The following is a 15,535-nucleotide window of genomic DNA, read 5'->3' on the forward strand; positions in this document are numbered from 1 at the left end:
ACAAAAAAAACATTAAGCTTGTATAGTTCTACTCAACTCCAATTCTTTATACAGTAGCTGATTAAAACACGATACATCCATCACCTTAACATGCCGCTGATACGTACTTCCTCCGTTCCAAATTACTCGTCGTGGTTTTAGTTCAAATTTGAACTAAAACCACGACGACTAATTTGGAACGGATGGAGTACACAACATCAAAGCCTCAAAGGATAGTAGAGAAATAAAAATTGATAACTTCCGTGGCACTTCTTCCCAACTTTTACAGCTTATTCACACGCTATTACTGCTCAGAAGTCAAAAAAATATTGCTGATACATACACAGCTTTATTCACATGCTAGTAGTGCGAACAAGGTCAGAAAAAAAATTGCTCAGAAGTGCCACTAACTTTACCTTTTTTACGCCACCTTACAGATGTAAGTATACCAAGGAATCATCATTCGAACTTCACATGCTATTATTCATAAAAATGAAATAAGTTATGATAAATGTAAGGCAACAAATTCTAATTGTGCGTAAAGAAATACTTCTATGAACCAAAGATGCATTATTCGCTAAAAAGCAAGTTAATATACATAGAAACTGCTGGTGTTACTAGGCTACTAGCTTACAATACAAGACCAAACAACAAAGAAACAACGGCAACCAACTACGTAAGAGATTAAAACTAGCATTCAAGTGCAACAGGCAGCCCGGATTATAATTAAACCTGGTATGTAGTATCTCCTAGACCCAACTCTCTACACCTCCAGCATCCATCGGACGGCATGTCAAAGGGGTCGCCCATTGACAAACCATGGGTATGCTTGTTGCATGTGAAATAATCCCTAGTACCACATCTCAGTTCTATTTGAGCATCCGGAGAAGTCCTAAGTTGATATCGTAGCACGCTCTGTAGATCAGCAAACCAATTGTGCTGGCGGTGGTAAGGCAATGTGATTTTCATTTCCTTTAGCCCTTCTGTGTTCCGAAGAAAGAACTCGGCAAAGTTAATAGACGAATGCTTTTCTCCATCATAATTCTTCAACACCACTTTTTTGAGATGCAGCTGAAAGCACTCGATTGGGTGCAGTGGGCATTATTAATAACATCCATTGGGCGTGACAGTGACTGAAACTGAACAAACAATCCAAATAGTTGGCTAGATTACACGTCAATGAAATGCTTATTTTCACATTTAAGGCAAGCAACAATGTTTTATACTCACAATGACATATAACTTCTCCAAGCAGGGGAAGCACTTGAGGAAGTTGAGCACTGCATCCAGATTAGGGCCAGCAGAGCTGAGAACCAAAACCCTCATGCTGTGCATTTTGGTTGTCAAACTGGCTGCAATCATTTTCTACTGTCCTTCCGTTCCAAAATAGATGACCAACTTTGTACTAACTTTAATACAAAATTGAGTCATCTATTTTGGAACGGAGGGAGTAGTACATAACAAAATGCAAATAAGAATAACAGTCTACAGATAAGAACCTTAAATGGATGCAATTGACCAAGGTTGCTGCTACCTGAAAAATTGTGCTTCCAAGGTGGAGCTCAGATATGTCCTCGGACAGCATACCCAAGATCTACAGTTTAGGCGCAAATTATCCGTATGGCCGCTGGGCCACCCTTTGGATCGAGTGCCAGCAACCTCTCAAGGCACGGGGCGTCCTCGATGACCAACTCTTGCAGAAAGACACCTCCATACCTCGAGTCAACGCTGAAGCCCAAACTCTTCAGGGTTTGGGAGCTGATGCAGAGGCGAGCAATGCCCAAATTTTCCTTGAGCTCGAGGCTTTCCATGGCAGGGCAGCCGGAGAGCATGCTCTGGAGAGCGTCCTCCGAGACGGTGACCCTCTCCAGGGTCAGCTGCTCCACGCACGGAAACCTCAGTGACGGCTGCCCAGTCAAGTCCGGGAGGTGAATGCCGTGGAATTGGCGACGCGGAGCGTCGGCGAGAAGCGGTACGCCGACGGCGGCAGCGGATACAGCTTCTTCCTGTCTGCGAACCAGAGCTTGGGGTTGAGCTGGAGCTCCTGTAGGCCGTCCAGGGCCTGGGAGCTAAGCCAGCCTTCGATCTTGTCGTAGCAGTCGTCGATGCGGAAGCAGAGCAAGAAGCGGCGCGTGGGGCCGCGATGCTCGGAGAGGATCTTTGGGATCAGGTCAATGAGCTTGTGGGTCTTGTTGATGAGTTCAGAGTCCACCACGAGGTTCAGAGGAGCGGAGCGCCAGAGCGGACGCCACCGGCGGGAGATGGCCTGCGTGCGGGCGCCTTCCTTGGTGGCGAGAAGAGAGACGATGCTGCCGAGGACGGCGTCCGGGAGGCGGCTGATGTGATCGACGTCGACGCTCCCCGCATCGGCATCATCGTTGTTGTCACTGACTGGTGGTCTTGGTCGTCGTGAAGATGGAACTTGCGCTTCTTGGAAGCTTGTAGCGCAGCCGACGCGGCGGCGGCGGCCCCTGCAGTCGCTGCCATGGCCGCTGCCTCCTTCGCATTTGACGCCGCGGCCGAAGCCGAAGCCGAAGCCGAAGCCGTCGCCGCCGCCTCCTTCGCAGCAGCAGATGCCGCCAACGCCGCCTCCTTGGCGGTCTCCGCAGCAGCTGAGGCCGCCACCGATGCCACTGCAGACGCGGCCGGCGCCTCCTCCATGGGTGGAAATATTCTGGCTTGTTCGGTGTGGTAGGGGAATCTGGGAACCGCCGAGGGTTTACTCTTCGGGAAACTATATCCGTTTCAAGTTTCAACGGACTGATCCGAAGCAAAGACAGGCGTCCATCTGACACGTGCTCCGCCACGTAGCAACGACTCGCATTCGCACACCTTCTCCCTTATCCTGAAATGTACAGTAGCTCAGACAACACCTGTCTACAATCCCACCTTGCTAGTGCTAGCGAGGGAGGGCATACATTTTCTTCGTGGATGCGTTCGGCCGTCTCCGTGGAGGGCCCGGGTCACCACTTATAATTTTGGAGCGCGGTCGGTGCAACAATACCTTAAATTTCATACATCTATATCTATATCTATATCTATATCTATCTATATCTATACCTACTATTAAAAAAAATATTCTTGATTTGGTTTAGTCCTTTTTGTTTGGTTTGAGTGCACACTAAGCGATATGGGCCATGCACTTGTACTTTTATGGGCTTTTACAGAGACCGCGAATATTAAATAGGTCAAAATAATCAATATTGTCTGGATGTTTTATGTAACAACCGATGACCTATACACCATTCACATTTACTAATCCCAACTTGTTCTAAATATATGAGTGGCAGCCCTCGTGTTTAGGGCGAGCTAATTAAAGGAAGGACTTGAGGTAAAAAATATAACATAATTTAAAAAAGATTTGTAGGCTTTAATGTGTTGGGCTACTAAATTAGAAAAGGAATAATTTAATTCTCGACTAAAACGGGTGAGGACGTCATGGTAACTAAAGGAAGAATTTTACTTAAATAGAATCGATGGAATATTATGTCCGGCAAAGAAAATATAACACGGCTAAATTGCATCGTATTTTTTATGTTCATTTTATAGAAAGATGCTATGAGACATTATGCTTGAACAAAATATCATTTTTTCCCGTTGCAACGCACGGTAAAAATTACGTACTTCTGCCTGGACAAAACTAGCCTACTACTATTTGTCGTCGAAGATGTAGACAACCTCCATGCAGGCAATGCCGGACAGACCGGAACTTCTGATCATTAGTGCCCGCGGGCAGCTCTGGCTCTTTGTCGGACTCCACGTCCGCAAAGAGTTCGTCGTGCTCCGCTTGTACCTCGCGGAGGAAGCGGCGATTTGCCTCCACCTTCGCCTGCGAGTCGATGGAGTTGAGGATGGCTTGTTGCTCCGTCGTCTTCTTTTCTCGGGTGACCTTAAACTCGGTCAGCACGTCGACCACGCCGAAGCCGACAACTAGAGGCACCGTATCTACCTAGCCTTCCTTCTCTTCCTTCTCCAACTCTGCATCCTCCATGTCCGCGTCAGCGCCTGCTGCTCAGCCTCCTCCATGTCCGCATCAACGCCTGCTGCTCAGCCTCCTCCATGTACTCCTCCTCCTGCTCCTGCTCTGAAGAGTTCAAAGGCAGGTCGACTGCAATACGAGCACGCGTTGGGCCTGGATCTCCACTAGAAGTTCCAACCAACGCTACGGTGAGCATGTCGTACGTCGTGGTCCGTTGGCTGACCATGGTTACGGTAGACGACAATCTCTGAGCGGAATGGGCAGTGGCGACGGTAAGATAAGGTGAAAATGGGACTATCTAGGGTTGGGGTGCCGCCGTACGACTTAAATAGCCGGATTTGGCCTCTTAGTCCGACATGATGAACGCTTCTGGGTGCGATCGGCCTTTGTCATATTTACCCTAAATATGAGCTGGATATGGGTGTCACTAGCCTAGTCGTATATAACTGGTTTGAAAAACCTGACTGAATCACGATTTTGTGGCCAATCACTAACCGACCGGAGGGACGCTTGAGGAGCCCGGAATAGATGCTCTTACCTGCCCGCACAATCAAGTCCCATCCTCTCTTATGCTATCCTTCTTGGTTTCAAAAATAAAAGAAATCTTAATTACCATCAATGTATACACTCTTTCTACCTGAGTGTTAAGGCATCTCGAACGCTGACTCACAAACCAGATACCGCATCCCTTCACGGACATGGCAGACCAGTCCAAGCACACGGATGCAGGAGCCGACCATCCAAAGATATCCACATACATATACACTCCCTTCGGTCCTTTCTACTCCGCATATAAGAATTGTGTCAAGTCAAACTTTGTGAAATTTGACCAAATTTTTATTTAAAAATATCAACATCTTGTTGGGGAACGTAGTAATTTCAAAAAAAAAATCCTACGCACACGCAAGATTATGGTGATGCATAGCAACGAGAGGGGAGAGTGTTCTCCACGTACCCTCGTAGACCGAAAGCGGAAGCGTTAGCACAACGCGGTTGATGTAGTCGTACGTCTTCACGATCCGACCGATCCAAGTACCGAACGCACGGCACCTCCGAGTTCAGCACACGTTCAGCTCGATGACGTCCCGCGAACTCCGATCCAGCAGAGCTTCACGGGAGAGTTCCGTCAGCACGACGGTGTGGTGACCGTGATGATGTTGCTTCCGACGCAGGGCTTCGCCTAAGCACCGCTACGATATGACCGAGGTGGAATATGGTGGAAGAAGGGCACCGCACATGGTTGGGAGAGATCAACTGATCAACTTGTGTGTCTAGAGGTGCCCCCCTGCCCCTGTATATAAAGGAGCAAGGGGGGAGGCCGGCCGGCCCTCTATGGGCACGCCAGGAGGAGGAGTCCTCCACCTAGTAGGAGCAGGACTCCCCTTTCCTACTCCTACTAGGAGGAGGAAAGGAAGGAGGAGAAGGAGAAAGAAGGAGAAGGAGGAGAAGGAGGAAAGGGGGGCCGGCCCCTAGTCCAATTCGGTTTGGACTAGGGGGGCCGCACGCCCTGCCTCCTCTCTTCCACCACTTGGCCCATGAGGCCCATTACTTCTTCCTCGTATTACCGTAACTCCCCAGTACCCCCGAAAATACCCGAATCACTCGGAACCTTTCCGATGTCCGAATATAGTCGTCCAATATATCGATCTTTACGTCTCGACCATTTCGAGACTCCTCGTCATGTCCCCGATCTCATCCGGGACTCCGAAATACCTTCGGTACATCAAATTACATAAACTCATAATACAATCGTCACCGAAACTTTAAGCGTGCGGACCCTACGAGTTCGAGAACTATGTAGACATGACCGAGACATGTCTCTGGTCAATAACCAATAGCGGAATCTGGATGCTCATATTGGCTCCCACATATTCTATGAAGATCTTTATCGGTCAGACCGCATAACAATATACGTTGTTCCCTTTGTCATCGGTATGTTACTTGCCCGAGATTCGATCGTCGGTATCTCAATACCTAGTTCAATCTCGTTACCGGCAAGTCTCTTTACTCGTTCCGTAATACATCATCCTGCAACTAACTTATTAGTTGCAATGCTTGCAAGGCTTAAGTGATGTGCATTACCGAGAGGGCCCAGAGATACCTCTCCGATAATTGGAGTGACAAATCCTAATCTCGAAATACGCCAACCCAACAAGTACCTTCGGAGACACCTGTAGAGCACCTTTATAATCACCCAGTTACGTTGTGACATTTGGTAGCACACAAAGTGTTCCTCCGGTAAACGGGAGTTGCATAATCTCATAGTTATAGGAACATGTATAAGTTATGAAGAAAGCAATAGCAACAAACTAAATGATCAAGTGCTAAGCTAATGGAATGGGTCAAGTCAATCACATCATTCTCCTAATGATGTGATCCCGTTTAATCAAATGACAACTCATGTCTATGGCTAGGAAACATAACCATCTTTGATTAACGAGCTAGTCAAGTAGAGGCATACTAGTGACACTCTGTTTGTCCATGTATTCACACATGTATTATGTTTCCGGTTAATACAATTCTAGCATGAATAATAAACATTTATCATGATATAAGGAAATAAATAATAACTTTATTATTGCCTCTAGGGCATATTTCCTTCACATCTACAATACCAAATATATATAATATGAACTATATTTAACAATGAATCTAATGATATTAATCTCGTATTGTGAACGTTGATAATTTTTCCTATAGGATTGGTCAAATTAAAGATACTTTGACTTTAGACAAAATTTATATGCAAACTAAAAAGGACTGGAGGGAGTATTTCAACAAATTTAATAAACCGGTGAATTACGTGCAAACCGGATGATTTTCATACAAACCAGATGAAAACATTTACATTTCGGGCATGTTTTAACTAAACTATACCGGACTAGGGTTAAACTAGTCTAATGCCAGTCGGAGCGGATTTCCACTCGCACAATATGTCTTCCCTTTATCCGGCAGCCCGCTCATCGGACTATTGTGAGTCTCTAGTGATATGCTTCAACGGTAGGGGAAGAGTAGCCTCCCCTCTGTAACACCCACGATGCGGCTATATCTCCCACGTGTCGGAGCACGACTTAGAGGCATAACCGCATAGTAGGCATGTCGCAAGAGGGGTAATCTTTACACATCCCATGTACTGAATAAGAAAGGGATAAATAGCTGGCTTTCAATCGCCACTTCACATAATACATAAATATAGCATTACATCATCCAGAATACAATCAAGGTCTGACTACAGAACCAAAATAAAGAAAGACCACCCCAAATGCTAGATCTCCGATCGTCCCGACTGGGCTCCACTACTGATCAAAAGGAAACAAAACAAAACAACAGCCAAGGTCTTCATCGAGCTCCACCTTGAGCTCGGTTGCGTCACCTGCACTGGTATCATCGGCACCTGCAACTGGTTTTGGAAGTAATCTGTGAGTCACGGAGACTCAGCAATCTCACACCCGCGAGATCAAGACTATTTAAGCTTATGGGTAGGAAAAGGTAGTGAGGTGGATCTGCAGCAAGCACTAGCATATATGATGAATAACTTACGCAAAAGAGAGCGAGAAGAGAAGCAAAGCACGGTCGTGAACTAGAAGTGATCAAGAAGTGTTCCTGAAACTACTTACGCTCAAGCATAACACGAAACCGTGTTGTCTTCTGGGACTCCGCCGGAAAGAGACCATCACGGCTACACACGCGGTTGATGCATTTTAATTAAGTTAAGTGTCAAGTTCTCTACAACTGGACATTAACAAATTCCCATCTGCCCATAACCGCGGGCACGGCTTTCGAAAGTTCAAAACCCTGCAGGGGGTGTCCCAACTTAGCCCATCACAAGATCTCACGGTCAACGAAGGATATTCCTTCTCCCAGGATGACCCGATCAGACTCAGAATCCCGGTTACAAGATATTTCGACAATGGTAAAACAAGACCAGCAAAGCTACCCGATGTGCCGACAAATCCCGATAGGAGCTGCACATATCTCGTTCTCAGGGCACACCGGATGAACACTACGTACAACTAAAACCAACCCTCAAGTTTCCCCGAGGTGGCACTGCAAGTGGCTCTGTTTTGGACCAACACTCAGAGGAGCACTGGCCCGGGGGTTTAAAATAAAGATGGCCCTTGAGTCTGCAGAACCCAAGGGAAAAGGCTTAGGTGGCAAATGGTAAAACCAAGGTTGGGCCTTTCTGGAGGAGTTTTATTCAAGGCGAACTGTCAAGGGGTTCCCATTATAACCCAACCGCGTAAGGAACGCAAAATCAAGGAACATAACACCGGTATGACGGAAACTAGGGCGGCAAGAGTGGAACAAAACACCAGGCATAAGGCTGAGCCTTCCACCCTTTACCAAGTACATAGATGCATTAAGTAAATAAGATATATTGTGATATCCCAAACATATACATGTTCCAACATGGAACAAACTTCATCTTCACCTGCAACTATCAACGCTATAAGAGGGGCTGAGCAAAGCGGTAACATAGCCAAACAACGGTTTGCTAGGACAAGGTGGGTTAGAGGCTTGACATGGCAATATAGGAGGCATGATAAAGCAAGTGGTAGGTATCGCGGCATAGCAATAGAGCGAGCAACTAGCAAGCAAAGATAGAAGTGATTTCGAGGGTATGGTCATCTTGCCTGCAAAGTTCTCCGAGTTGACGTAAGCTTGATCCTCGTAAGCGTACTCAACGGGTACCTCGAACACGAACTCGTCTCCTAGCTCTACCCAAAGTAATAACACAAGCAAAGGACCAACAATCAATCACGGTGCAATGCGCAAGCAACATGATGCAAAACATGGCATGATATGCGGAATGTGATATGCAATGCATATGCGTGCTTCGGAAGGGAAAGATTGAACCAGGCCTTAACTTGGCAAACCAAGTGTGCCACTGGAAAGATGAGTTGATTTCGGTCGATATCGATATAAAGATCACCGGAATCGGATGCACGGTTTGCAAATGGCAAGCAAAACAAGAATGACACAATTCTGCGATTAACAGCACGATGCCATCTAGAATGCAATAAGAAACTAAGCTACTGCACTCCAACATAGCAACAAAGCACATGACAGTGATCTAGTCAAGATGTTTGACAAAAGATGAACACTGAGCTACGGCTAAATCACACAAGAGCGGGTTCAAACAAGCAAGGTGTAACACCCTTGATGCGACTATATCTCCCACGTGTCGAGGCACGACTTAGAGGCATAATCGCATTGAAGGCATATGTCGCAAGTGAGGTAATCTTCACACAACCCATGTAATATAATAAGGGAAAGAGATTACATAGTTGGCTTACAATCGCCACTTCACACAATTATATGAATAAAGCATTACATCATCCAGATACAATCAAGGTCCGACTACGGAACCCAAAACAAAAGAAGAACCCCAAATGCGACAAAGGTCCCCGATCAACCCCAACTGGGCTCCACTACTGATCAACTAGAACGAAACAACATAAAGGACGAGATCTTCGTAGAGCTCCTCCTTGAGCTTGGTTGCGTCATCTGCAAGGACTCATCGGCGGGCGGGCGGCGCGATGGGCTCGGGGGGGGGCGAACCGGGCCCCGACGGGCCGGCGGCGGGGCTGAGGAGAGAGAGGGAGGCGCGGGCGACACATGGCGGCGGCGGATTCGGCGCAGGGGAGGCCGGACATGTTCAGGCGCGGGCGGTTTTGTCCGGCGGTGCGAGGTGGACGAAGGTTAGGGTTCATCCGCGAAAATTTCGGGGATGTCCACATATTTATAGGTAGAGGGAGCTAGGAGAGTCCAAATGAGGTGCGGTTTTCGGCCACGCGATCGTGATCGAACGACCGAGATGATGGAGCAGGTTTAGATGGGTTTGGGGCCAAATTGGAGGGGTGTTGGGCTGCAACACACACGAGGCCTTTTCGGTCCCTCGGTTAACCGTTGGAGTATCAAACGAAGTCCAAATGGTACGAAACTTGACAGGCGGTCTGCCGGTAGTAAACCAAGGCCGCTTGGCAAGTCTCGGTCCAATCCGGAAATGCTTAATCTCCACACACGAAAGAAAGCTAGAAATGACCACCGAAGGAGAACGAAGCGCCGGAATGCAAAACGGACAACGGGGAAAATGCTCGAATGCATGAGATGAACACGTATGCAAATGCAATGTACATGATGACATGATATGCAATGCATGACACGCAAGCAATGACAAGGCAACAACAGCGAATAACTAGAGGACACCTGGCACATCGGTCTCGGGGCGTTACAACACTCCACCACTACGAGAGGATCTCGTCCCGAGATCTAGAATGGCACCGGAGGGAAAACGGAAGAGAAAAGAGAAAAGGTAAGACTAAGTTGCCCCTTTGACAAACAAGTGAAACCAAAGAACCTTGAAAAGGTTAAGCCATATCGAGAAAAGAATACAACGGGGATGACAAAGTTGAAAACACTCCGTTAAGAAAGAGGAACAAGGAAGATCAAATTCGAACAGCACTTCGATTGAGAAAGGATGGAAGACTTGATATGGTGAAAAGAACTTGAGCAAAAAGGGCACAACACTCCGGTTAAATGGATAGGCATGAAAAGAACAAGAAGAAGGTTTGAAGAGAGCAGCAACGCAATTCCTCCGGGAGAGAGTAATAGAAGATAGTTGATTAAAATAAACAATGGAGAAGAAAATGCCAACTTCTGTCACAAAAGAGCTTGAGAGGGCATCCTTAGGAAACGGGTCAAGCGGAGTTGTTGGAAAACCAACAACGAAAGGATAAGCTTGATATGGTCTTGTGGAGTACACCTCAAACTAAGAGATGAAAACCTGTCACTCACGGGAAAAAGAGTTGGATTGATATGACCAAATTGGCGAGAAAGTATATCGCACCGGAAAGGATATATGAAGAACTTGGATCATTAATAAGCACCATAATAGCAACAAACCTTAGAGAAGGCTTTAGGTGAAATATAACCCAAGATAATAGCAATGAAGAGATTAATGGATTTAAACTACCTCATTCTTGATAACTTGTGAATCATGAAACACGAAGGAAAAATTATCAAGAATAACATAATATCACCTTCAATGATATGAAAGAAAGGAATTGCCCTCTGGATTGCAAGAAGAAGAATGCTTGAACTCCCTAGAAATGAATCTCGATGAAAACTTCGAGAAGGAATTAAATCCTTGATGAACCCATCATGTAGAACCTCCATGAAGAAACTCCGGTAAACAAAAGATAATGAAAAGAAATAGGAGTAGAAAACACAAGGTGAAACCTTGTAATGATTTAGATGAATCTCCGTGATAATTAGAGCTGGAACTCCGGGAAAGAAAGATAAAACAAATGAAAACAAGAATTTGATGACTCTCCGGAATAAGGAATTAATCGCTTGGATGAAACAAGAATAAGAATTATGTTATGCGTATCCTTCACCAATTTAATTGATGACGAGCAAATGGATTTGGCACACAACTTATTCTCGTAGCCGGGATAGCGCAAACTTGAGAAGGTCTTCAACGAACCACCGGTAATATTCTAAACAACGGATGAATTGGTATGATAAAGAAGGAAGAGAAACTCTTGAACGAACCACCGTAAGAATTGAAAAAGAACGATTAAAACATGAAGAAACACCGGGAATAATTAGCAATTAAACGAAGATGCTTGAGAGAATTTAGATGCAAGTGAACGAAAAAAATCGCGAGTTGAATAGAGGATATTTGAATGATGCACCGGCAAGATAGGAGAATGATAACTGACAGCTGAGAATGAATAAACCTGAATTGATGGACTCTGGATAAACAAACTGAAAAGGCTCCTGAATTACTCCGGATGGTTGAAAAGAATATCTCACAATCGCAAATAATTATGAGAGGATGGCAACAAGATAGAATCGCGAATCTTGAAGAGAATGGAGAAAGATTGAGAGAAAAATCTTCTTCGGTCTTCAGATGACGACGAGAAACACCACCAAGAATTATTGAGGCACACCGGAAGAATCAAAACGAAGAGGTTGAACCAACGATGAAAAGAATTTGGAAGATCTTGGAGAAGACATTTGACTGATGATAACTCATTCTTACATCAAACTTTAAAAGGAATTTAGGATAGCTCCGGGAAATAAGAAGAGTCAGGTAAGATCCTGGGAAAAGACCTGTGGGTTAGGGCCCACTCAAAAGAAGCACCGTTGAAATGATTTAAAAGAGAGGTTGCACCGGTTGAATTAAATGACTTGAATGAGATAACAACCTCGAAAGAGCTTGAACGAATGCAGAGTGGAAACGCGAATCTTCGAGATATCTTGAGCACTCCGGAACAATTAAATGGCGAGAAGTGAATGAATATGAGGTGCACCGGCATGAGAAGATATTTGAAACAAGGAAAAAGATATGATAACACCGAAAGCTTGAATTGGTTCCACCGGAGAAGAAATGAGTGATCGAGAGACGAACTTGAAGACTTCGTTAGCATCTTCCTTTGAGAATCACCGGGTAAGAACATGAAGGAAAAGAATGGAGAGACTTCACATCAATGAAGGATACTTGAATAATAAATCTTGAGTCCTTGAAGAAAACAAGGGTGGGAGGGAGGGAAAACAGAAGGCACTGGAGACGGATGAAACAAACACCGTTCAGAAGAAACTGATATTTGATCTTGCGGATGTTGAAATGATCGATCCACTTGAAGAGAAACACGCCGGGTTAAAAAGGATGACAAAAACAATCCTTGATGATCAAGAAGGATTGTATTCATAACGGAGTATGGAACACCATTTGGGGAGGTATTGGAATCAACATTGACTTCGAGCAACTCGAATACCACAACTCAAAAACAAAACAAAGGATTGGCTTGCAGAATAAGCCAGAACAAACATATGATAGAGATTTCACCGGAAGTTTTCGTGGTGGGGCCTACACGGGCTCGATCGTACAGCACCATCATGTACAAGGAGTGCACATGACATACGAAGCGTCCCCGAGTCGGCATAGCCAAGGACTCTTTAAGACACAAGAGACCACTGTAAAACAACCGTGAATAGGCGGACCACTAGACGTCGAACCCCAATTTCATATCATACATCTGTCGGAAAGATATCCTAAGAGCTACTTGAATTCCCACCTATGAAACTCCTGAACCTTTCCGGTTATGCAATCAGGTGTTGGGGATACAGGGGAAGCATAATACCTCACCCAAATCTAGCAAATCCTACGTCCAGCTGTATCCATCCTTCAACACATAACCAAGAAACCTTCGGAAATCATCTACCTCAACCTTCAAAAAGCATCCGTTATACAAGTTATGGCGATACTCCTGAACTCCCGCCCCAGTACTAGGTGGCGTCGAGGTTATCTCACCAACGAACTGCATAAAAGAGATTTGCGATGGCGGCGTACTAAACGCAGGTATTCCAGAACTGCAATGATAAAATTATGACAACAACACCTCAGAGCTCAACTCCTCGGGACACTTCCACTAAACCCCTGACAAGAGGCACCAAGACAATGTTCTCATCATAAAACCATCAGAACGATTCCAAGATACCCGCATGATCCTAAATTTTTTTTAGTGAAATTTGAGAAGAGAAGAGTCAAAACTCTATGTCAGGATTCCTTACCAGAGCGAAGAGGAGACTGGGAAGTAAAAAGAATTCCTAACTCTCCGATATATAATCCCTAAACGACTCAAAACATTTTTCTAGACACAACTCGGCCACTAAAAACGATCAAGCAATGGGGCTCCTAAGGTCGGGGAAGGCTCTGATACCAACTTGTAACACCCTCGATGCGACTATAGCTCCCACGTGTCGAGGCACGACTTAGAGACATAATCGCATTGAAGGCATATGTCGCAAGTGAGGTAATCTTCACACAACCCATGTAATATAATAAGGGAAAGAGATACATAGTTGGCTTACAATCGCCACTTCACACAATTACATGAATAAAGCATTACATCATCCAGATACAATCAAGGTCCGACTACGGAACCAAAATAAAAGAAGAACCCCAAATGCGACAAAGGTCCCCGATCGACCCCAACTGGGCTCCACTACTGATCAACTAGAACGAAACAACATAAAGGACGAGATCTTCGTAGAGCTCCTCCTTGAGCTTGGTTGTGTCATCTGCAGGACTCATCGGCACCTGCAAGCTGGTTTTGGAAGTAACTGTGAGCCACGGGGACTCAGCAATCTCGCACCCTCGCGGTCAAGACTATTTAAGCTTATGGGTAAGGTAACAGGTATGAGGTGGAGCTGCAGCAAGCGACTAGCATATATGGTGGCTAACATACGCAAATGAGAGCGAGAAGAGAAGGCAAAGCATGGTCGATAAAAGTATGATCAAGAAGTGATCCTAGAACAACCTACGTCAAGCATAACTCCAACACCGTGTTCACTTCCCGGACTCCGCCGGAAAGAGACCATCACGGTTACACACGCGTTGATGTATTTTAATTAAGGTCAACTTTCAGGTTTTCTACAACCGGACGTTAACAAATTCCCATCTGCCCATAACCGCGGGCACGGCTTTCGAAAGTTCAAATCCCTGCAGGGGTGTCCCAACTTAGCCCATCACAAGCTCTCACGGTCAACGAAGGAATAGACCTCCTCCCGAGACATTCCGATCAGACTCGGTATCCCGGTACAACAAGACATTTCGACAGGGTAAAACTAAACCAGCAACACCACCCAGATGTGCCGACAAATCCCGATAGGAGCTACACATATCTCGTTCTCAGGGCACACCGGATGAGCAAGACGTCGGGTAAGCCAGCCCAGAGTTGCCCCTGGTAGCCTCGGACATCGCTCAGTTGGACCAACACTCAGAGGAGCACTGGCCCGGGGGGGTAAAATAATGATGACCCTTGGGCTGGCCGACCCAAGGGAAAGAAAAAGGCTAGGTGGCGAATGGTAAAACCAATGTTGGGCATTGCTGGAAGAGCTTTACTTAAGGCGAACTGTCAAGGGGTTCCCCTAATAGCCCAACCGCGTAAGGGACGGCAAAATCCGGGAACATAACACCGATATGACGGAAACTAGGGCGGCAAGAGTGGAACAAAACACCAGGCATAAGGCCGAGCCTTCCACCCTTTACCAAGTATATAGATGCATTAATTAAATAAGATATATAGTGATATCCCAACAAGTAAACATGTTCCAACAAAGAACAACAACTCCATGTTCCAACAAGGAACAAACTTCAATCTTCACCTGCAACTAACAACGCTATAAGAGGTGCTGAGCGAAGTGGTAACATAGCCAATCAACGGTTTGCTAGGACAAGGTGGGTTAGAGGCTTGGTTCGACAATATGGGAGGCATGATAAGCAAGTGGTAGGTATCGCAGCATAGGCATAGCAAAAGAGCGAGCAACTAAGCAAGCAAAGATAGAAGTGATTTCGAGGGTATGATCATCTTGCCTGAAATCCCGCAAGGAAGAAGAACGAGTCCATGAAGAAGACAAACGGACGTAGACGAACGGGTCCTTACAAACACGACGTTACCGGAACCAACCCGAAGAAGCAAACACCGGAAAAGAAGCACACAACATAGTAAACAACCAACACATGAACATGGTATGATATGCGGGATGCAAAATGCAAGATATGAC

The 15,535-nt window shown here is 45.7% G+C and overlaps 1 protein-coding gene across 1 annotated transcript; it reads right to left on the reverse strand.

The window, feature by feature from the left end:
- Nucleotides 1-361: 361 nt before the first annotated feature.
- LOC125532970 lies at nucleotides 362-4,005 on the reverse strand. The gene is made up of 5 exons (XM_048696801.1): nucleotides 3,957-4,005; nucleotides 3,684-3,909; nucleotides 2,773-2,824; nucleotides 1,210-2,680; nucleotides 362-1,118 (listed from the first exon to the last, which is right to left on the reverse strand). The coding sequence occupies exons 1-4, from the start codon at nucleotides 4,003-4,005 to the stop codon at nucleotides 1,895-1,897; spliced, it is 1,113 nt and encodes a 370-aa protein (XP_048552758.1). The 3' UTR covers nucleotides 362-1,118; nucleotides 1,210-1,894.
- Between the last annotated feature and the right edge of the window lie 11,530 nt (nucleotides 4,006-15,535).

The sequence above is a fragment of the Triticum urartu genome, chromosome 1, assembly GCF_003073215.2.
Source record: "Triticum urartu cultivar G1812 chromosome 1, Tu2.1, whole genome shotgun sequence".
Classification (NCBI taxonomy): Eukaryota; Viridiplantae; Streptophyta; class Magnoliopsida; order Poales; family Poaceae; genus Triticum; species Triticum urartu.